This window comes from Grammomys surdaster, unplaced genomic scaffold, assembly GCF_004785775.1.
Source record: "Grammomys surdaster isolate TR1022 unplaced genomic scaffold, NIH_TR_1.0 67, whole genome shotgun sequence".
NCBI classification, from domain to species: Eukaryota; Metazoa; Chordata; class Mammalia; order Rodentia; family Muridae; genus Grammomys; species Grammomys surdaster.
In genome coordinates, this window is record NW_021604569.1 from 6668078 (window position 1) to 6692473 (window position 24396).

The 24396-nt window shown below is 40.5% G+C and overlaps 1 protein-coding gene across 3 annotated transcripts in view; it reads left to right on the forward strand.

Annotated features, from left to right (window-relative positions):
- Kiaa1841 (KIAA1841 ortholog) overlaps positions 1–24396 on the forward strand; it is a 61142-nt gene that overhangs the window by 30611 nt on the left and 6135 nt on the right. For all 3 annotated transcript variants that reach the window (XM_028778077.1, XM_028778078.1, XM_028778080.1), the window contains 8 exons: positions 1865–2010; positions 4713–4812; positions 15367–15399; positions 16634–16733; positions 19731–19822; positions 21248–21276; positions 21461–21534; positions 22472–22560. In XM_028778077.1, the coding sequence (XP_028633910.1) occupies positions 1865–2010; positions 4713–4812; positions 15367–15399; positions 16634–16733; positions 19731–19822; positions 21248–21276; positions 21461–21534; positions 22472–22560 (663 nt within the window). The remainder of the gene's footprint in view (positions 1–1864; positions 2011–4712; positions 4813–15366; positions 15400–16633; positions 16734–19730; positions 19823–21247; positions 21277–21460; positions 21535–22471; positions 22561–24396) is intronic.

Below are 24396 nucleotides of genomic sequence, written 5' to 3' on the forward strand. Positions count from 1 at the left end.
TTTTTTTTTTGGTTTTTTCGAGACATGGTTTCTCTGAGTAGCCCTGGCTGTCCTGGAACTCACTCTGTAGAGCAGGCTGGCCTGGAACTCAGAAATCCGCCTGCCTCTGCCTCCCAAGTGCTGGGATTAAAGGCATGTGCCACCACCTCCCGGCCTTCATCCAGCTCTTATATTCTTCCTGTCTCCTCTTTCTTCATGCTCCCTGAACCTTAGAAGAGAGCATATGTTTTCTGTTCTAGAGATGGTTGGGTCTGGGAGAGTGAAGCCTAAAAGTGAGGCAGACTAGTCTCATGCAATAGCCAAGTTTTATTTCAATCATCAGATAATTTATATTGTGAAAGTTAAGAAAGGCTACCTAAGTAAAGTTCTCATGAGTTCAAGTTATACATAATCACAAGGACAAGCTGCATATGGCAAGAACAGAGGCATATAAACAAGTAACAATAGCCAGTTGTAATGAGTCATTAAAGCAAACTCACTCCCATCTGCTACACCTGGGAGGGGCAGGCCCAGTTAAATCTTGTCCTTTATAAGCGTTGCCATGGTCATGGTGTCTCTTCACAGCAGTGAAATCCTAGGACATTCTGCCAGAACAGTACATGTACCTTAACCACCTAGCCATATATATATAGACCCCCATGGTTCTGGTGAGGTTGTTTTTGTTTTTGTTTTGAGACAGGGTTTCTCCATGTATCCCTGGCTGTACTGGAATTGGCTCTGTATACCAGGATGGCCTTAAACTCACAGAGATCTGCCTGCCTCTGTCTGGCCAATGTTGTTTCTTAATGTGAATGGTGATCATCTCAGGTATTTGTTCAGATGTATACTTGTGTTTCAACTTCTTTTCTGTATGTTTTTTCTTTAGGAAAAAGTGTAAAATATGTTGACTGAAAAGGATAAATATGATCTGTAAATGTTTTTATTCTTAAGAATTTAATATAGGTGTGAAATATGTTCGTATCAACCCTCATTTCTCCCCTCCAGCTCTCCCTCAACATGTCCCCCTCCTAAGTTCATGGGGTCTTTTTCTTTCATTTTTGGATAAAGCTCTCAGTTCAGTTAGTACTCCCCATATGTGCATGAATGTATGGCCACCCAGTGGAGCATGGGAGTCCTACCAGTGGCCACATTCTCCAAGATGAGTGATTCCCCCTCCCCTAGGAATTACCAACTAGTAGCTCTTCAATAAGGGGTGGAGACTGAGATCATCTACCCAGCCTGTGCCACAATTTAGGTTGGATTCCTCTTAAAAAGTATCTTTGTCAGTGTTCTACTGCTGTGAAGAGACACCATGACCAAGGCAACTCCTATAAAGGAAAGCATTTCATTGAACTTACTTATAGTTTCAGAGATTTAGTCCATTGTCATCATAGCAAGAACATGGTGCTGGAAAAGGAGCTGAGAGTTCTACATCTGGATCTGCAGGCAGCAGGGAGAGAGACAGAGACAGAGACAGACAGACAGACTGGGCCTGGTTTGGACTTTGAAACCTCAAACCCCACTCTTAATGACACACTTTTTTAACAAGGCCACACCTCCTAATCCCTCCCAAGTAGTACCATTTCCTGATGACTAAGCATTCAAATATATGAGCCTATGAGGGCCATTCTTATTCAACACCACACACAGGTAACCACATCGACTGTGAGTTCCTGAGTGTAGTATTCATGCCATGTCCAGAACAGCACCTCACAGTACTTCTTCTCCCTGTGTTACATTTCTCCCTCCTTGTCTACACTGTTCCCTGAGCTTTGGTGTGTGTATGTGACATATTAATAGTCCCATTTATGGCTGACCACTGCATCACTTAAAAGATTGTTTTTATAATGAACCTGCCTCTAACAATGTCTCTTATGTCTGACAGGGCTGTAAAGTGAGGGATCACATGGTTCTTCTTCATGATCAAGGAGACAATGATGATTTGCTTCCTTGTCCAACTGCTAGAATACTGGATGATCTGCAAAAGCACAAAGATGTCATTGTTGTACCTTTTTTAAAAGATACAGTTAGGTGAGGAAAAAGAACACTATTTTTCAGCTTTATTCAGGGGTTTTCATTTCATGATCCACTGTCTCCAAGTATTTTTCCATATCAATATTGGCAATCCTTAGATAGTTACGATTTCAGAGCACTAAACTGAAGGGCTAGGGATATAGCTTATGGTAGTATAACAGCTGTTTATCATGTACAAGGACCTGGTTTGATCCCAGCATTAATTAGGGTTTCTATTGCTGTAATGAAACAACATGACCAAAACCAAGTAGGAGCGGAAAGGGTTTATTTATGTGGCTTACACTTCCACACTGTAGTCCATCATTGAAAGAAGCCAGGACAGGAACTCAAGCAGGGCAAGAACCTGCAGGGAGGCTGTGAAGGAGTGCTGCTTACTGGCTTGTTCTTCATGGCTTGCTCAGCCTGCTTTCATACAGAACCCAGGACCACAAGGCCAGGGATGGTTCCACACACAATGGACTGGGCCCTCCACCATCAATCACTAATGAAAATGCCCTAAGGGCTTGGCTGCGGCCTGGTCTTATAGAGGCATTTTTTTTATTCCTTTTTATTTAATCTTTCTTTATTATTTTTAACACTCCAGATTCTATTTCCCTCCTGGTCCACCCTCCAACTGTTCCACATCCCATACCTCCTCCTTGTGCCGCTGTCTCCATGAGGATGTCCCCATCCCCCACCCCTTCACCCCACCAGACCTCTAAACTCTCTGGGGCCTCCGGTCTCTTGAGGGTTAGGTGCATCTTCTCTGACTGAACCCAGACCCAGCAGTTCTCTGCTGTGTATGTGTTGGAGGCCTCATATCAACTGGTGTGTGCTGCCTGGTTGGTAGTCCAGTCTCTGAGAGATCTCAGGGGTCCAGGTTAATTTAGACTGCTAGTCCTCCTACAGGGCACCCTCCTCCTCAGCTTCTTCCAGCTTTTCCCTAATTCAACCACAGGGCTCAGCAGCTTCTGTCCATTGGTTGGGTGCAAATATCTGCATCTGACTCTGTCAGCTGCTTGTTGGGTCCTCCAGAGGGCAGTCATGATAGGTCCCTTTTTGTGAGTGCTCCATAGCCTCAGTAATAGTGTCAGGCCTTGGAGACTCCCCTTGAGCTGGATCCTACTTTGGGCCTGTCGCTGGACCTTCTTTTCCTCAGGCTCCTCTCCATTTCCATCCTTGTAGTTCTTTCAAACAGGAACAGTTATGGATCAGAGTTTTGACTATGGGATGGCAACCCCATCCCTCACTTGATGCCCTGTCTTTCTGCTGGAGGTGGGCTCTACAAGTTCTCTCTCCCTGTTGTCGGGCATTTCATCTAAGGTCCCTCTCTTTGAGTCCTGAGAGTCACCTCCCAGGTCTCTGGTGCACTCTGGAGGGTCCCACCACCACCTCCTACCTCTTGAGATTGCCTGTTTCCATTCTTTCTGCTGGCCCTCAGGGCTTCAGTCCTTTTCCCCCACCCAGTACCAGATCAGGTTCCCCTCTTCCCCCCACACTCCCCATCCCATTTCTCTCCCAGGTCCTTCCCTCCCTCCCCCTTGTGATTGCTTTCTTCTCTCTCCCAAGTGGGACTGAAGCAGCCTCACTTGGGCCCTTCAGCTTGTTGACCTTTTTGAGTTCTGTGGACTATATCTTGAGTATTCTGTACTTTTTTGGGGGGGGCTAATATCTACTTATTTGTGAGTACATACCATGCCATGTCCATTTGGGTCTGAGTTACCATAGAGGCTTTCTTTTAAAATTGAGGTTCCCTCCTCTCAGCTGACTTTAGCTTATGTTAAGTGGACATAAAAGTGTCAGCACAGGGGATGAGGGTGGGAGGGAAGAAAGTTTTACTGAAATTATTATGCTTAACACCAAAACCAAACAGATTTATCTGACGGATAAAATAGAAAAATACAGGAAGTCCAAGATGTGGATAAACTTAACAAAAAGAACTTAGAAACTAAAAATGTTGAGATCAATTTTTGAAAAATTTGAGTTCTTTCCCCACTTTTCTTAACCTCACCCCCACCCCAACCTAGTCTCACACCATCATCCTGGGGATTAGACCTCGAGCCTCAAGCATGCTAAACAAGCCTTCCACCAGTGAGCTATCCCAGTGCCAAGAACTTCTTAAATACTTGATTGTAACTTGGAACTCTTAAATTCAGATTTGCAATCACTTTTGTGGTTTGTACCTGCAACAAGCTAGAGGACTCTAAAGGGGCTTCAGAGAGCGAGACCAGTACACCAGCCTTGTTTCCACCAACCACCTTGCAGATAGGGTTTTTCTAATGTAACAATGTGTCCTTATGGGATGATCTGCCAGAGTGAGTAATTACTGAACATTGAAAGCATAAATATTGCCAGCCATAGGAGAGAACAAGAGCAATGGAAGAGGAAGAGGCAGAGGCAACTAATCTCAGAGCTGGGGGCCAGCCTGGTCTACAGAGCAAGTGTTCCAGGACTGCCAGGGCTGCACAAAGAAGCCTGTCTCAAAACAACAAACCAAACAAACAAAAAACAAAACCAAGCTATAAGAAATATTTGCAATAACAAAGGAGTCGGCGTGTGTAAGAGCACTGCACTGTTTGTGCATTTCCCTGGTGGCTATGAGGGTTTGGGTGCTAGGAACCAAGCCAGGTTTCTCCACAAGAGTAGCAAGTGCTCTAGCCAGTCCTGTAAATTGTTAAGAAATTGAATATCTTTCTGTAAAAATGTCTTCTTCATTTAAGTGATCCTGGGCTTGGGTCCTGTGATGAGAAGGGCCTGGAATATGAAATTTTACTGGAACCAAATACACCGTGGGGCTCCAAAACTGGGGAGCTCAATGCTGTGAGTAGCTTTTCAATTTAATGTATATATGAAACTAGTGATGACATTTTACCTTTGACAGGCACCTAGTATGTTTAAGTTGAAATTGAACAGATTATCCAGTCATAATACAGTAGTATACTGAGTGAATAAAACTGTAAAGAGTGATAAGTAATATATGACTTTGATGAATTGATATGACAACTGACAAAGTTTTATATAAAAAAACCCTTCAGGCTTTCTATTATGGACAAATAATAAATTGAGACATGAAGAAATTGTAACCGCATACTTTGTTCCCTTCTTGTTCTATAATATTTTGGTATGAAATGTGTTTCATTTTTTTTTTCTTTTTATTTATTTTTTTTCAAATCGTAATTTTTACTTATTCATACAGGGGTTATAAACACAGAAAGGCAGGACATGGGGAAGGGGATGACACTGGAGTGTGGGTGTTCAGGGGGAATACAGATATCTTTCAGAACAGGGTATCAGCTAGGTGAAGGTTCAGGGGACAGATCACAATGACTCTGCCTATGATTCACTTGTCCTTATCTAAGTTGGTATTATCTGCCAAGGCTACCTATTTACAAAGTCTATGACTACTCAGGCTGGTAAATTTCCATGAAAGCTGCCTGTTTACATTAGCTTATAGCCATCTGTTTCAATGTTTTTCCTCAGAGACACAAGACTTGGTGTTAGTATACATGTATGACAGGCCTATTGCTGATTTTAGGCCTATGGCTGATTTTAGGCCTTCAGTGTATAAGCAGGGCTGCCCCTGACATCTCCTCCCTTCTCTAAGTATAGAAGGGCTGTGGCGATTCTAATCTTGTGAAGTCGGGGATAGAGGCCTGACCTCCAGTAATTGAAGGGACCTTGTAATGGCTCCGGTCCCCCTGTCGTTGTCCAGTGAGGCATGAGGACCATACCCATCCCGATGTCTTTTTCTTGGAGAGGGGATACTTTTGACATCAACCTCTATGCAGTCAGGGAACCCAGAGAGATATTTTTAACTTTTATTTATATTACCTTGCAGTGCTTAGCCTCGAAACCTAAGCAAGAAATCAGATCGCCAGTCAGAGGAGGTTCTGGGTGCCCCCTCTCTGTTTGGTCTAGGGTCAGAAGTCCCCTCTTTTAGGTTGGGTGGAGATGGGTTTTGGGAACACCCTGGATAGAGTAACAACCTCATCTTGAGTCTCATGGTCCTCCATAGCTAACTTATGATAATGTATCTGAATAGGTTTTGCTACCAAATTATTTATCTGTTGTTTCACAAAGTTAGTCAGCCTATTTAAGGCCCAGGGACCCAAAGAAATAAGCAAAAATAACCCAATTAATGGTCCCAAGATGAGAGGAAGTAGGATTGACAACCATGGAGAGGCTGAAAACCAATTCTTGTACCAGCACTCATCTTTCTCTTTCTCTCTCTGTCTTTTCTCAGGGCCTTCTCTGACCTTTTTTATGCTCTCTTTAACCATCCCTGTCTTGTCTATGTAAAGGCAACATTCTTCTTTAAGGGCTGTACACAGTCAAGAGCTGTACACAGCCTTTCCTATTGTGAAAGAGTAAATCAAGTCCAATAAAGTCCTTTGCGATTTTTGGAGGTCTCTTCAGACAGCGAAACAAAGGATTTCTTCAGATTAGTGATGTCAGTCTCTAGCTGTTTGATGTTCTTGTCAATGGCCCATCGAAGGTCTGAGTGGTATAAGTTCAGAGGCCAGCATCTGGATTAGAACTTCTAATAGCAGACATCACGGATGATTCATTTTTACCTGGAAAGGAAAAAGAAGGAAATTCTCAGGGAGATTTCTCTTCCCTGGATGTCAATTGTTATTCATCTTATTTATGGTTGGCCCTGGCTTTGTGGGGGTATCTATTTCATTAATCTTTTTGGTAGCCATTTAGCTGTGCCTTCTGTGATATCAAACAGGCATATCAATCCTCAGCCGCATAAGGGAACTGGGTCTGGGCCATTCCCTTTAAGGATAAGAGGGTCCTTCCACATAGCTGTGGCATAGTTTTTATTGGTCTCGGTGATGCCAGAGGCAGTCAGCAGCAGATTTGCCATGAGCTTTCAGTTTTAGAGAGTTAAAAGTGAACAAGGCATGATGGAAAGTATTTCAGGGGGACTCCTTCTGAGGGGTACCATCCCCCCTCTTTTGTTTTTAAAGCCAATTTTTCAGAGTTCTTGTAAAATCATGGCAGAAGCGCCAATAGCTGCTCCTTCCACACTAAGAGAATCATGAAGACACTATTTAAAGAAATATAAATCTATATTAATAATCTCTTTTAAAAAAGGACTGTTACAGCACAGCCAACAACCAATCAGACTATATAATATATCAATTAATAATAGCTTCTACTTTTGTGAGATTACTTCTCTTTTGTCAATTAATTGTTGAGGGAAATTAGGATTTATATTTCTCTTGAGAATACTAAACAGATACTTAAATTCCTTTGTGGAGAGCTTAAAATAAGATCTTAGCCAATTAGCATCTCCTAGAAACTTTTGAAAATAATTTGAAATAAGTAAACTCTCTCTTTTTTTTCAGACCCTTTATCTGTTTTTTTATTGGATATTATTTTATTGGATATTTATTGGATTTTTATTGGATAGTTATTGGATATTGGTATTTACCTTTCAATGTTATCTCCTCTCCCATTCTCCCCTAAAACCCCTTATCCCAAACCCCCTCCTCCTATTTTTATGAGGGTGTGCTCCAAACATCCTCCCAGTCCCATCTCCCTGCTCTCAAATTCCCCAACACTAGGGAATCCAAACTTTCGGGGACCATGGCCCTCCACTTCCACTGATGTCTGACAAGGCCACCCTCAATTGCCTATACAGGTGGAGACATGAGTCCCTCCCTTTGTGCTCTCAGGCTGGAGGTTTAGACTTTGGGAGCTCTGGTTGAATCTTTTGATGCTCCTTCTAAAAAGGACCAAAGCACCCACGCTTTGGTCTTCCTTCTTCTTCTTGAGTTTCATGTGGTCTATGCATTGTGTCTTAGGTATTGTGAGCTTTTGGGCTAATATCCACTTATCAGTGAATGCATACCGTGTATCTTCTTTTGAGATTGGGTCACCTCACTCAGGATGTTATTTTCGAGCTCCATCCATTTGCCTAAGAATTTCATGAACTCATTGTTTTTGATAGCTGAGTAGTACTCCATTGTATAAATACACCACATTTTCTGCATCCATTCTTCTGTTGAAGGACATCTCGGTTCTTTCCAACTTCTGGCTATTATAAATAAGGCTGCTATGAACATAGTGGAGCATGTGTCTCTGTTGTATGTTGAAACATCTTTTGGGTATATGCCCAGGAGTGGTATAGCTGGGTCCTCAGGTAACATTATGTTCAATTTTCGGAGGTACCGCCAAACTGCTTTCCATAGTGGTTGTACCAGCTTACAATCCCACCAACAGTGGAGGAGTGTTCCTATTTCTCCACATCCTCGACAACATCTGCTGTCACCTGTGTTTTTGATCTTAGCCATTCTGACTGGTGTGAGGTGGAATCTCAGTGTTGTTTTCATCTGCATTTCCCTGATGACTAGGGATGCTGAACACTTCTTTAGGTGCTTATCAACCATTCGAGCTTCCTCAGTTGAGAATTCTTTGTTCAGCTCTGTGCTCTATTTTTTAATAGGGTTCTTTGATTGTCTAGAGTCTAATTTCTTCAGTTCTTTGTATACCTTGGATATTAGCCCTTTATCAGATGTAGGGTTGATGAAGATCTTTTCCCAATCTGTTGGTTGCTGCTTTGTCCTATTGACTGTATCCTTTGCTTTACAGAAGCTTTGCAGTTTTATGAGGTCCCATTTGTCAATTCTTGGTCTTAGAGCACAAGCCATTGGTGTTCTGTTCAGGAACTTTTCTCTTGTGCCCATGTGTTCGAGGCTTTCCCCCAATTTATCTTCTATTGGTTTCAGTGTAGCTGGTTTTTTGTGGAGGTCCTTGATCCACTTGGAATTGAGCTTTGTACAAGGAGATAAGTATGGATAAATTTGCATTCTTCTACGTGCTGACCTCCAGTTGGACGAGCACCATTTGTTGAAAATGCTGTCTTTTTTCCACTGGATGGTAGCTCCTTTGTCAGAGATCAAGTGACCATAGGTATGGGGGTTCATTTCTGGGTCTTCTATTCTATTCCATTGATCCTCCTGCCTGTCTCTGTTCCAATACCATGCAGTTTTTATCACTATTGCTTTGTAGTACAGCTTGAAGTCAGGGATGGTGATTCCCCCAGAAGTTCTTTTAATGCGAGAGTAGTTTTCACTATCCTGGGTTTTTTTATTATTCCAAATAAATTTTAAGATTGCTCTTTCTATCTCTGTGAAGAATTGAGTGGGAATTTTTATGGGGATTGCATTAAATCTGTAGATTGCTTTTGTCAAGATAGCCATTTTTACTATATTAATTCTTCCAATCTATGAGCATGGGAGATCTTCCCATCTTCTGAAATCTGTTTCGATTTGTTTCTTTAGGGGCTTGAAGTTCTTGTCATACAGGTCTTTTACTTGCTTGGTTAGATTCACACCAAGGTATTTTATATTATCTGTGACTATTGTGAAGGGTGTTATTTCCATAATTTCTTTCTCAGCCAGTTTATTTTTTATTTATTTTTTTTGTTTTTGAACACTTTATCTTTTGAGTAGAGGAAGGCTACTGATTTGTTTGAGTTGGTTTTATAACCAGCCACTTTGCTCAAGTTGTTTATCAGGTTTAGGAGTTCTCTGGTGGAAGTTTTGGGGTCACTTAAGTATACTATCATATCATCTGCAAATAGTGAGATTTTGACTTCTTCCTTTCCTATTTGTATCCCTTTGACCTCCTCGTGTTGCCTAATTGCTCTGACTAGGACTTCCAGTACAATATTGAATAGGTAGGGGGAGAGTGGGCAGCCTTGCCTAGTCCCTGATTTTACTGGGATTGCTTCAAGTTTCTCTCCATTTAGTTTGATGTTGGCTACTGGTTTGCTGTATATTGCTTTTACTATGTTTAGATACGGACCTTGAATTCCTGATCTTTCCAAGACTTTTATCATGAAAGGGTGTTGAATTTTGTCAAATGCTTTCTCAGCATCTAGTGAGATGATCATGTTTTTTTTTTTTTCCTTTGAGTTTGTTTATGTAGTAGATTACATTGATGGATTTCCATATATTGAACCAACCCTGCATTCCTGGGATAAAACCTACTTGATCATGATGGATAATTGTTTTGATGTGTTCTTGGATTCGGTTTGCTAGAATTTTATTGAGTATTTTTGCATCGATGTTCATAAGAGAGATTAGTCTGAAGTTCTCTTTCTTTGTTGGGTCTTTGTGAGGTTTAGGTATGAGTGTAATTGTGGCTTCATAGAATGAATTGGGTAGTGTTCCTTCTGTTTCTATTTTGTGGAATAGTTTGAAGAGAATTAGTATTAGGTCTTCCTTGAAGGTCTGATAGAATTCTGCACTAAAACCATCTGGTCCCGGACTTTTTTTTTTGTGGGGAGACTTTTAATGACTGCTTCTATTTCTTTAGGGTTTATGGGACTGTTTAGATGGTTTATATGCTCCTGGTTTAATATTGGTAACTGGTATTTGTCTAGAAAATTGTCCATTTTATCCAGATTTTCCAATTTTGTTGAGTATAGGCTTTTGTAGTAGGATTGATTTTTTGAATTTCCTCGGTTTCTGTTGTTATGTCACCCTTTTCGGTTCTGATTTTATTAATTTGGATACTGTCTCTCTGCCCTCTGATTAGTCTGGCTAAGAGTTTATCTATCTTGTTGATTTTCTCAAAGAACCAGCTCCTGGTTTTATTGATTCTTTGTATAGTTCTTTTTGTTTCTATTTGGTTGATTTCAGTTGAGTTTGATTATTTCCTGCCATCTACTCCTCTTGGGTGTATTAGTTTCTTTTTGTTCTAGAGCTTTCAGGTGCATTGTCAAGTTGCTAGTGTATGCTCTCTCCAGTTTCTTTTTGTATGCACTTAGAGCTATGAATTTTCCTCTTAGCCCTGCTTTCATTGTATCCCATAGGTTTTGGTATGATGTGTCATCATTTTCATTAAATTCTAGAAAGTCTTTAATTTCTTTCTTTATTTCTTCCCTGACCAGATTATCAATGAGTAGGGTGTTGTTCAGTTTCCATGTGAATGTGGGCTTTCCATTGTCTTTGTAATTATTGAAGACCAGCCTTAGAACATGGTGATCTGATAGGATACATGGGATTATTTCAGGTTTTTTTTGTATCTGTTAAGGCCTGTTTTGTGCCCAATTATATGGTCTATTTTTGGAGAAGGTACCATGAGGTGCTGAGAAAAAGGTATATTCTTTTGCTTTAGGGTGAAATGTTCTATAGATATCTGTTAAGTCCATTTGGTTCATAACTTCTGTTAGTTTCACTGTATCTCTGTTTAGTTTCTGTTTCCATGATCTATCCATTGCTGAGAGTGGGGTGTTGAAGTCTCCCACTATTTTGTGTGAGGTGCAATGTGTGCTTTGAGTTTTCTTTTATGAAAGTGGGTGCTCTTGCATTTGGTGCATAGATATTCAGAATTGAAAGTTCATGTTGGTTGACTTTTCCTTTGACAAGTATGAAATTTCCTTCCTTATCCTTTTCAATAACTTTAAGTTGAAAGTCAATTTTATTCGATATTAGAATGGCTACTCCAGCTTGTTTCTTAGGGCCATTTGCTTGAAAAATTGTTTTCCAACCTTTTACTCTAAGGTAGTGTCTGTCTTTGTTGCTGAGGTGGGTTTCCTGTGTGCAGCAAAAAGCTGGGTCCTGTTTGCGTATCCAGTCCATTAGCCTATGCCTTTTTAATGGGGAATTGAGTCCATTGATGTTAAGAGATATTAAGGAGAGGGTATTGTTGCTTCCTGTCATTTTGCTAATAGTAGAGGCATTGTTTGTGTGGTTATCTTCTTTTGGGTTTGTTGGAACAGGATTATTTTCTTGCTCTTCTAGGGTATAATTGCCCTCCTTGTATTGGAGCTTTCCTGCTATTATCCTTTGTAGTGCTGGGTTTGTGGAAAGATACTGTGTAAATTTGGTTTTGTTGTGGAATATCTTGGTTTTTCCATCTATGGTAATTGAGAGTTTTGCTGGGTATAGTAGCTGGCATTTATGTTCTGGTATGTATGACATCTGTCCAGTATCTTCTGGCTTTTATAGTATCTAGTGAGAAGTCAGGTGTAATTCTGATAGGTCTGCCTTTATATGTTACTTGGCCTTTTTCCCTTACTGATTTTAAAATTCTTTCTTTGTTTTGTGCATTTTGTGTTTTGATTATTATGTGATGGGAGGTATTTCTTTTCTGATCTAGTCTATTTGGCATTCTGTAGGCGTCATGTATGATTATGGGTATCTCATTCCTTAGGTTAGGGAAGTTTTCTTCTATAATTTTGCTGAAGATATTTATTAGCCTTTTAAGGTGGGAATCTTCACTTTCTTCTGTACCTATTATCCTTAGGTTTGGTCTTCTCTTTGTGTCCTGGATTTCCTGGATGTTTTGTGTTAAGAACTTTTTGCATTTTGCGTTTTCTTTGACAGTTGTGGCAATATTTTCTATGGTATCTTCTGCACCTGAGATTCTTTCTTCTATCTCTTGTATTCTGTTGGTGATGCTTGCGTCTATGACTCCTGATTTCTTTCCTAGGTTTTCTATCTCCAGGGTAGTCTCCCTTTGTGATTTCTTTATTGTTTCTACTTCCATTTTTATGTCCTGGATGGTTTTGTTCAATTCCTTCACCTGCTTGGGTGTGTTCTCTTGTAATTCTTTAAGGGATTTTTCTGTCTCCTCTATAAGGGCTTCTACCTGTTTACCTGTGTTCTCCTCAAATTCTTTGAGAGTGTTATTTATGTCCTTAAAGTCCTCTATCATCATCATTAGAAGTGATTGTAGATCTGGCTCTTGCTTTCCTGGTGATATGGGGAGTTCAGAACTTTCTAAAGTGGGAGAACTAGGTTCTGATGATGCCAAGTACCTTGGGTTGCTGATGCTTATATTCTTGCGCTTGCCTTTCACCATCTGGATCTCCTTTGTGCTATCTGTACTGTTTCTGACTGGGGCCTGTCTTTCCTATTATCTAGGTTGTGTCAGAACTGTTTGGGATGGGTTTTGCTGCTGGGGTTAGAGCTGAGGCCCAAGATCTGCTCAGTGCTCAGGTGGAGACCGGAAGGAACCCATGCTCCGGGCCAGGAGTGAATTCCTGGATCCCAGTGGGTCCCAGTTACTCCCTGATTGGGGCAGGTGTTGCTATTTCCTTACCTGAGATACTGTCTGAGTTAAAGTTCCTGGGAGGCCCTCTTCCTCTGAGTTTTGTGAGGTTGGGTACAGAGTTGCTGCCTGGGATCTGCTGTATGCTCGGGCCCAGACCGGAAGTCTCCCATGTTTCATTTTTCAAAAGCTTCAAAATTGAAAGAAGTTAAGGGTGAGCAGAATAGCTTTGATTCGTTTTGATTGAGTTGCTTTTTGTTACACAGGCACAGGGCATCAGTTAATACTGCCTTTGATGGAGGAGGTAGGATTTACATGAGAAAGAGAACTCTGACAGCTACACAAATATTAGATGATGAATAGTCATTTAGGAATCGCAGGTGCACTATGTAATTTATAATAAATGCAAACATGAAGGTGTTGCAGAAATAGAGAATACAGGTAAGAAAGAGGAGCCATGGTGGAGGAAGGAGGAGGAGAGAGAAGACAAGAGACTGTGAGAGAGAAAGAGAAGGGAGGGAAACCAAATAGAGGAGAGAAGAACAGGGACAGCTGGGATAAAAATGGAGGCAGGAGAGAAGGAAAGGGAAAGGGGCTCACCCACTGTCTTATACCTAATGGAAGAGCACAGGGAAAGCAGGGCGTCTCTTGGAAGATGCATTCTCAGTGAGTCAGAAGGGGAGAGGGAGAGAGAAGTGAACTAATGGAGAAAGAAGAGAAAGGGAGAGCCTGAGGAGAGAGAGTGAGAGGAGAGAGGAGACACAGAAGAGAGAAAGAGCAGGAGAGAGCAAGAGGGAGGTAGGCACAGTGGTCATTTTGTGTACTATGGTAAGCACAGAAACAGCTTCCCAGTCATAGCTCAGGAAGGACAGGATTGCCCTCAGGTGAGGTCCATTTCAACACTCAACATGGCAGAGGGAGAATAAGAGAGAGAATTGGAGGAAGAGAGAGAAAGAGTGAGAGAAACAGGACAGAGAGAAAAAAGGAAAGAGAAAGAATGAGGAGACATAGGAAGTGAGGGGAGACAGTGACGGGGAACACCTAGAAGGGGAGAAGCAGGTCCTCCATTTTATACACAATTGTCAGAGAGCACTAGAGGAGCAGGATTGTTGTCAGCGATATGCATTCCTTCTGGTCCCAGGGCAGGAGAAAGAGAGTGAGAGAAAGAAGTGAGCTGAAGATGAGAGTGGAGAGAGGAGAGAGTGTGAGGGGAAGTGGAGTGTGAGTGAGAAAGGTGGGAGACAGGAGAGAGACAAGAGGAGAGCAAAGGGTAGGGAAGAGATGGAGAAAAAACAAATGGAGAGGAGAGAGAACAGGGAGGAAAGTATGGCAGGAGAGACAGAGGCTTGAGAAGATGGAGAAAGAACAGAGATAGGGAGAAAACAGAGAGAGAGAGAGAGAACAGAAAGATGAGAGGTGAAGTAGAGAGGAAACAAAAAGATGAGGAGAGAAAGCATAAAGAGAACAGAGTGAAGAGACAGGAGACAGCAGAAAGAAGGGAGAGAGGGCAAGAAGAAAAGAGAGGAGAGACCTTGAAAGGGAAGACAGTGAGGAGATAGAGTGGGAAGCACTAGACAGAGGGCAAAAATGAGATTTCACACACTAATGTAAGAGCACACAGACCAGGTCCCGATTAGAGGTGCAGGAAAAGTAGGATGTCCTTCAGGAAGACACAACACACTGCCATTTCCTGCTTCATGACAGACAAACACCCTTGTCATACATTCATTATATACATTTATACACATACACATATGTATAATTTGAAGCCTAGGTCCTGTATATACAATAGAAGATGTAATATTTGTCTTTCTAAGCTTGATTTATTTCACTTAGCACAGTGATTTACAGTCCCATCCATTTTCCTGCAGGTGTCATTTTCCCTAAGCCTCCATAAAATTCTCTGTGTATGTGCCTTATGTTATTTATCCAGTCATTTATTGATTTATATCTAGCCTGGATCTATTTCCTGACTTTTGTGAATAGTATAACAATAAGCACGAATATGTGACTGTCTTGTGATGTGTCAAGTGGGAGCTGGTTGGGTGTAAACACAGCGTGCCTCTGATAGGTCATGTGGCAGTTCTAGTTTCAGTTTGTTGAGGAACCTGAGTCCCACCGTGGCTGCACAAGTGTGAGCTCCTGCCAGCAGTGAATATGGGCTTCTTTTTCAATAGGCTCAGTGCCGTTGGTATTTGTTTTCCTGATGCTAGCTATTTTAGGCAGGGATTTTAAAGACTGTAGACTAAGGTATCATTTTCAGCCTAAGTTTTAAGTTAAACTTGAAAATGTAGCTTGTAACCATGTGAAAATACAGAGCTGCCATGCAAGATTGTTAACCTATTGTTCTCTGCCTTGCAGTTCTTGTCACTGAAAAACTGGACTCTGCAGTTGGTAAGTGAGCCACTGGATTCAATTTCTGTGGACTTATTGCTTGTTCATTGGAGTTTGATAATGAAATCTTAGCATCTTATTTTAGAAACAGTAGTTAAATGTTTGTCTTTTTGTCAGCCTTTCCAGTTTTGCACTTATGAAGGCAATGACATAGATTATTTAAGAAAAACATACACCCTGGTGTGGTGACTCAGGCCTGTAGTCCCACAGTTTGGAAGGCTGAGGCAAGATTCTGGTTAAAAGACTTAAAGAAAAAGATGGATGTGTGCCACCAGTGTCAGGATGCCCTGAAGCTGGAGTTGCGAGCCATTGGGATCCACCTGCCCTGAGTCCTGGAACATGAATAAACTGTAGTCCTTTTGCAAGAGCAGCAAATAGTCTTATTCACTGAGCCATAGATCTAGGCCCTGGTTTAAAGACTTTTAGAAGTTGCTTTTAAGTCACTTTAGGGGCTGTGAGATGACATAGCAGTTAAGGGTGCTTTCGCCCAAGCCTGAAGACCTGAGTGTGATCCCTGGAACCCATAAGGTAGAGGAGAGAAGGGACTCCGGGAAGTTTTCTCTGAGCTTTTCTCACTGTGTTCACATACTAAATAATCAAGCATATGAATGTGACTGAATCACATTTGAGTCCAATAATAAATCCCTTTAGGAGGTGTTTTGTCTTGTCTTGTTTTGTTCTGTTTTGCTGTTTGGCTTCTCAAACAATTTCATGTTGCCCAGGCTGGCCTGACATTTGTATGTAACTGAGAATGACTCTGAACTCTTGATGCTCCTGCCTCTACCTTCCCAGTGCTGAGATCACTACATATAGAACTGCATTGTGTGTGTGTGTTCATTTTTTTTTTGAGGCATATTCTCCAGTGTATAGAAGAGGCTAGCCTCAAGTTTACCATACTTCTGTTTTGGCCTCCCAAGTGTTGATATTACCATACTCAGTATTTTATTAGTCCATTTTTAAGTATAATTTTTCTTTGTCTATGTGTCTGTGCACATGTGTGTCTGAGTGCCCACAGAGGCCAGAGGCCTTGGATACTGTGGAGCTCAGGTTATGGGTGGTTGTGACTGAGGCACCTGACTGAATGCTGGGAATCCACTGGTGTCCTTCAGGAGAGCAGTGCACACACGTAACTGCTGAGCCGTGTCTCCAGCCCCACTTTATTAGTTCTTACGTGTTGTTAGGAATCTGTGTGTGATGTCAAATGTGTAAGAGATGTGTCTGTCTCTACACTTAGAAGCAGCAGTCGTTGTTCTCAGAAGAGGAAGAGTACACCACCGGGTCTGAGGTCACTGAAGATGAAGTCGGTGATGAGGAAGAAATTTCCAAGAAACAAAGTAATTAAAATCAACCCTCACTGTATAGAGAGTTATATTATGAATCTTTTAATGCAGACATGGGGAATTGGCTTTATATGGCTTTATACACAAGAAAAAGGAACAAAAAGGAAGATCCATTAATATTCCCTCACCTAGGCTGGCCTGATGGCTCATCTTAGCACTTGCTGCTAAGAACCCACATGGTAGACAGAACAAACTCTTCTTACCAGTGCATGTGTGCCACAGTGCTCACATGCTCACACAAACACAGAGAAAATAAATAAATCCTGATGCTCTGCGTGCATAGTCTTTACTCTGAGGGCGGGGGTAGGGGAGATGGTCGAACAGTTAAGAAAGCTTACTGCTCTTCTAGAAGACCCAAGTTTGAGCCTCAGTACCCACATCAAGTGGTTTATAACTTCTGGTCTTTAGCCACTAAATTTTAATACTAACTACTGGTTTCTATGAATACATTTCTCAGTTAAGAAAGATCATATCTATTTCTGCATTGCTAGGTTTTTGTAGTGAATGAATGTTGTGATTTAGCAAATGCTTTTTTTACTTTAAGATAATACAGATTTTTTCCTTTATAATATCAGTCTAATACTGATTGACTTTTCAAATGTTAAACTGCATTTGTTAAAGAGATATTATGTTTTATACCATTTGATATGCTAATAAACTATTAAGAATTTTTTTGTTGATATCCATTGGAATATTTTCATCACTCTTAGGAATCTTTTTTTCTTTTTGAGTTTTGATATCACCCAATCATAACTTCCTAAATGAGAAAGTGTATTGTTTGCTTTTTTTGGTAGGGTTAGGAGATGGATCTAGGGACTGACATAGAAGTCTCTGGCTCCTGGACACTGCTCATCACTGAGTAGCAACCCAACCCGGATGTCTCTTATCCACAATAGCATGCTTCAGATTTTCTCTCCTATGTCATTATGAAATTCAGCAATGAAGCTGTTTGGCCCTGGAATTTTCTGCATAGTTTTAAATTATGAATTTGATTTCTTTATTGCAGTGTTGCTCAAGTTTTCAATTTTTTATGTGTTTTATTAATGCATTTTGGCTGGGCGGTGGTAGCGCACGCCTTTAATCCCAGCACTTGGGAGGCAGAGGCAGGCGGATTTCTGAGTTTGAGGCCAGCCTGGTCTACAGAGTGAGTTCCAGGACAGCCTGGGCTACACAGAGAATCCCTGTCTCGAAAAACAAAAAAAATGTTTATTAATGCATTTTGTTAAAGAAATTGTATCTTGCCTAATTCATTGGCATAAAGTTGCTCTTCCTTTGGCATCTGAAGGATATCTAATGCTAGCTTCTCTGGTTGTGGTATTAGTAATTTGTCTTCTTTCCTTCATTAGTTTAGAGTTTTACTACTAACAATTTCAAAGACTCAGGTTTGCGTGTCGTATGTTTATCGTCTGTTTTACGTTTGTATCACAGTCTTTCCTTCTCTATAATTACTCTGGACTGAGTTTGATTTTGTTTGTTTGTGGTTGGTTGGTTTTATAAACACAAAGTGAGTCTATTAGGACAGTCCCCACTGCTCTGAATTAGACTCCTTCAGGGCTCCTTCCTCCTGCAGGAGAGCCGTGCTGTCAGCCTCACTTCCTATGTGGGCTGGTAGATCACAGGAGCAGCTGCTCACAAGACTGGTGTCTGTGCCTGGGTAAAGATAAGGGAGGTTTCAGCATCCTGAGCATGTCGCGTCCATGAAGTAGGAATTTGGGCTCTGCAGCAGGTATCCTTCTTGTGTTTCTTCTCTCCTGGAGAAGGATGAGGGCGAGTCTTTTCTTTTTTTCTTTTTTTTTAATTGGATATTTTATTTATTTACAATTCAGCTGTCATCCACTTTCCCCATTTCCCCTCCCTAGAATCCTCATCCCATCCCCCCTCCTCCATTTTGCTTTTATACCATTTTAATTACATGCAGGTATTAAGGTCAGTTCTAGGTTGAGGGTCTAGGTTGAGGGTTTATCACTCAGGTAAGTATTTAGAGTTATGTCATATTCCCTTATATTGGCAGCTTATTTATTGCTTTGGACTATGTCATTTTGTCCCTGGGTGGGTCCAGGTTGGTTCTTCCCTGTGGGAAGTATCTTTAGAAGACCCAACATTCACAGTTCTTACCTCACAAAGTTCTCAGGTAGGAATTGCCTAACTCTATGCCTAGCTTTGATTATTTTCCAGTACTTTCCCATCATTTAACTTAGAAGGCATTTCCATGTCCTGTATCATATCACCACCATATGTCCTGTTATGTCTTCTCGCCAATGTATAACTCTTGATCTGCTATTATCTTGCCTATTCTTACTGTGGTATCCTCAGGCTCACTATATGTGCATCATAGCCTATAGTTTCCCATGCGCAGTAGTGACACGAGCAAAGTGTGGATGTAGTACACAACAGCTGTTTGGGAGAGTCACCCAGTACATTCTTCTTGCTTTTATACTTTGTTTTTAGAGTGTTGTCACTTCCCCTCCAGACTCTCACTTCTCTCGTGGCCAGAATAGACTCGGGATATTGACTTCAGAAGACCACATTCCAGAATATAATTTGTCCCAGCCTGCTTCCCAAACCATTCCTGCCTTGCCTCCTTCCTGAACAAAATTCATTTGAAAGCTTTTATGTGTGTATTGTTGCTTTGTCCCTTACTCTGAAATTACATTTTTTCCCTAAGAAGTTGATTCCACTGTCAAGTTAAATAAATAAATATGTCGTTTTCCCTGACATTTTGAGCTAGCACACAAAGCTGTGGGCTTATTCTGCCCTCATTCCCCAAAGCTCTTCCTCAGGTACAAAGAAGAGAGATGGTTAGAATGAACCTTGTGCAGCAGCTTCAGTCTGACTTCCTGTGCATGTGGGATTTGTGGAAACATCACCTCTCCTCCTCCTCCTCTCTCTTCTTAGAAATAGAATTGGCTAAGTGTCTGTTTTATTGAGAAGTAGCAATAGCTTTGGCAGGGTATGGGTCTATTGTTCCTAATATTGTCCTTTGTCCATCAGGGAAAAAGGAGAAGCCAAAGAAATTTACTAAGCCACCAAAAAAACAACTGTCCTCACCCTGTTCTCAAAAGAAAGAGAAGACACTGGAGAAGGTGACTGTATGATTTTTAAGTCCCTTTAAGAAGCAAACAAGCAAGTGTAGCCAAGACAAATGCAAATAGACTAATGAGTAACACAGTGAATGCTAGCAGTGTTAGTGGGTGAGACTCTAGAAGATACAGGACCTTTAGAAAAGGAAGATTCGAAACAAAGAATAGGCATGATACACCATCCTCCACGTAATGAGATGCACAGACTTCCTTCCTCTCTCGTGCATGATCCATGGATACTGTGTAGACCTTTACTAGTCGTTGGTAAGACTGATTGTTGACGTGGAAAGGACTTCTACAGACACTTTCCATTATTGTGCTATTTAACCTTTAACATTTTAACCAATAGTTAAAATGTTAAGTTCATTTGTAAAAAGTGAAGAGACTTTTAAAATTGAAGTTAATTCTGTTTTATTACCTACAAAATTTACTTTTTATTTTCTTGTACCATAGAAGAGATAAAATGTCAGAACTGATAGAACAGTAGTAGCTGCAGGTGACTAAAGAGAATCCCTGAGTTCCAAACTGTATTAAAGGCTAGTCCTAAGATAGAATCTACATGGGGCTAGAGAGATGGCTCAACAGTTATACTGGCTGCTATTCCAAAGGACCCAGGTTCAATTTCCAACACCCACATGTCAGCTCACAGCTGTCTATAATTCCAGTTCCAGAGGACCCCACACCCTCACACAGACATACATAGAGGTAGAACACCAATATACATAAAATTAAATAAAAAGATAAGATCCACAGTTACATTGGATGGGTTGCATATTCATCTTAGTTAAGTACTACAGATGTATGAATAGATTAATTTTTGAAATTGCATAAGCTTAATATGTATTATATATATAATATATTTAATATACATTGTATTAATATATATTATATATTATATATTATATATTATATATTATATATTATATATAAGCTTGTTAATATTATAAGCTTATTAATGTAAGATCATATTATATATCGCATAAACTTAGCAGATTCAACAGATAAACATTCAAAGTCTTATTTTTTTCTCTTTGATCAAGTTTTTTAGCTTCTCTGAAGTTAAAAAGATTGTTTTACTATTATAGGTCTTTTTTGCTGGAAGACTGTATGTATGTATGTATGTATGTATGTATGTATGTATGTATTTAAATGGAGTCTTATGATATAGCCCTGGCTGGCCTGAAACTTACCATGTAGACCTGGCTGGCCTTCATCTCACAGAGCACGGCCTGCCTCTGCTGGGACAACACAGGCACCACCACTCCTAGCTGCTGCTGCAATGTTTAAATGAGATAACAGTTCTAGATGTTCTTGGAATAGTGTCCTGACTCAATAAATGTAAATTGTTCTTATAACTAAGTAGAACGCTAATTAATAAATATACTCTAATTAGATGTTAATGTTATTTATCTTCTCTTTTTTTTTTAGTCAACTTCTAGAGATGTGTCTCCTTTTGTGTGAGTATTTGTTCCTTGACCCAGTTGGAAATCTATTCTTTGGCTTTGTTTGCTTGTGGTGGTGGTGGTGGTGGTGGTGGTGGTGGTGGTGGTGGGTTTTATTTTGTGTTTTTTGATACAGGGTCTGTGTTGGAAGTGTAGTAAAGTGGCATCAATGCTTGTTTTTGTTCAATTTATCCAATAGTGTGAGTATGCAGAAGAATAAATGGGATGCCACTAGATCCTTGAGATTCAACCAAGATGCACAAAGAGAAGATGGTAAATACTACTGTCTGAGTGACACACAAGTTAGTCGAATAACAGTGTGTATGTGTTGGGGTGGTGAGGGCAGGTACCATTAGAGCCAGAGGAGGGCGTCAGCTCTCCTGAGTTGTGAACTGCCTGATACAGGCCTGATGTGGGTGCTGGGAACCAAACTTGGGCCCCCTTCAATAAGAAGTTGTGCTCTTTACCATTAAACCATGTCTCTAGCCCCAAGAATTGTCTTTCCTAAAGCATGCTGAATTCTTCTGAAGATTCCAAAATAAGGCCCCACGTGTGCATGTTCTCCAGGCACTAGTCATAGTTCCTCACCAGACCATCCAGGGGGTAATGTGTTATTTATGCGTCTATCACTTTAAGATCTCTTAGACTTTGCTTCTTACATATTTCACTGTGAAAATTAGTAAATATGTTTTAGGCTGTGTCTTAGCCTTGGGTTCTTACAAAAAAATACTCAAAGCTGAGTATTTTATAAAGAAAACAAGTTTATTAAGCTTACAGTTTTGCAATGTCCTAGCATAGCAGAGGGCACCCTAGGGAGCATGCATAGGAGGAAACAGTCACGTGACACACAGGAGCTAAATAAGGGCGCACAGTCACAACACTGATCTCTTCTAGGACTGATGGCCCCAGTGAGCTAACCACTCTTCAGCGTGCCCCAGATCTTAAAGGTTCCAGCATCCTCAGTGTACTTAGAGCACACCGTCCTGTGGGAGACATACTCAGACCACATGCAGTGCCTGAAAGGCAGTACAGCTGTTTGTACATTGGCCATTTGCTACATGCTACCTTAAATTAGTCACAGATATATGGAATTATATACTTGAAAAATAGCAAAGGATATTTTCATAAACTTTTGTTGATTACAGTCTTTCTTAAAACGTTAAGACTATATTATTCACATGAAAAGTAATGTTCTATTTTTTACCTTCAGATCAGCGGCGGATGTCTGAAATTACAGGGCATCTAATAAAAATGAGATTGGGTGATCTGGACAGAGTCAAGGCAAAGGAATCAAAAGAAGTAAGACTTATTTACCAGTATGCTATACTTATATAAAAATGCCCTTCCTAGTTTTATTTCATCATGAAATATGAATAAGACAATAATTAACTATTGTCTTACTTAGGGCTTCTATTGTTGTATAAGAATACCATAACCGTGGCAAATCTTATAAAGGAAAACATTTAATTGGGGCAGGCTTACAGTACAGAGGTTTAGTCCACTCTCATCATGGTGGAAGCATGGTGGGAAGTATGGTGGTGTGCAGGCAGACATGATGAGGTAGGTGAGAGTGCTACATCCAGAGCCACAGGCTTGGGCATCTTGAAGCTTCACAAGCCACCCTCAGTGACACACTTTCACCAACAAGGGTACATCTCCTTATAATGCTGCATTCCCTATGGGCCAATTGGGGACATTTTCATTCAAACCCACAACTATTAGACTGTACTTAAATAAAGTGTTCCTTCCTTGTTTTATTTTTAGCATGGAAAATACAAAGATGTTTTAAGAGGATGTTAAAGGAATATCCTAGATATTTTTATAGTCAATGCCAGTGAGTCAAAATTCACATACAAGTTCTGTGACACTTCCCATTATCTGTGGTCCATAGGTTCTCTGTATCACACAAGATAAACATACTGTCCTTAAAGTAAAACATCACACCAAGAGTGGGCTAACTGTTTATTATTAGCCCATTGACTGGAAAGTGCTGGATTTGGTCACCTTTATATAATATTACCTAGATGTCAGGCTAAGATAAATGCTATCTTGCTAAAAGTCAGACCTGGACTCTACTTGTACTCCCTCAGTAACTACTGTCAGTAATTATATATTATATCAGCATTATATATCATTAACATCTGTGTTATAAATGCACTGTGATTCCTGCCCTAACCTTTTGTGTAGGCTTTTACTTCCTTATTGGGATGCAGCCCATTGGTAGAACACATGTGCAGAATGCACAAGGCCCTGACTTAAATCCCCAACAGTAAAAGTTAAGTGAAATAAATGGGACGACCTAAAAGAAAATCTCAGTTACCTATAAAATGTATAAAGAAAAACAAACTGTAACCTTCAGTTAGATAAAACTTGCTTAGCTAAAAGGCCTGTAAACTTGTGCACATAAATGCACACATACACACGTGCATTACTAATAATTGTACAAAAAACTTTGTAATTTCTTAGCTTCAATACTAAAGCATGATCCACAAAAGAATAATTAATCAAAATTCACCAAACGAAAATTTTTTTCTTTAAAACCACCATAAAGAGAACTAAAAGACAACTGGTTTAGGTGATAGACTAGCCAGAGCTACATAGTGACACTTGTCTCACAAATGAAAAAGAGAAACGATTAATAGACAGTTCATATATAGTAATAAATTATATGCAAAACATATGTCTGATAAAGGATTTCTGGAGAGGGGGGATGTTGTAATTAAGTTATAATCCCCATAAAGCTCAATAACTCAATAATAAAATAATCCAATAAAAATAAATAGGTATGCTGGGCATGGTGGCTCACACCTTTAATCCTAATATTTAGGAGACAGAAGCAGGTAGATTTCTGTGCATTCCAGGCCTGCCTGACCTACATAGTAAGTTCCAGGGCAGCCAGGGTGACATGTGAGACCCTGTCTCAAAGTAAAATAGTAGGAGAGATGGCACAGCACCTACAGGCACTGGCTGCTGTTCCTGAGGACCCATGCTTAATTCCCAGCACCCACATGGCTGCTCACAACCCTCTGTCTCTCCAGTCCCAGGGGATCCAAGGCCCTCTTCTTGTTTCCAAGGGCATTGCATACCTGACACACAGGTATGCAGGCAAAACACTCATACATACAAAATAATAAA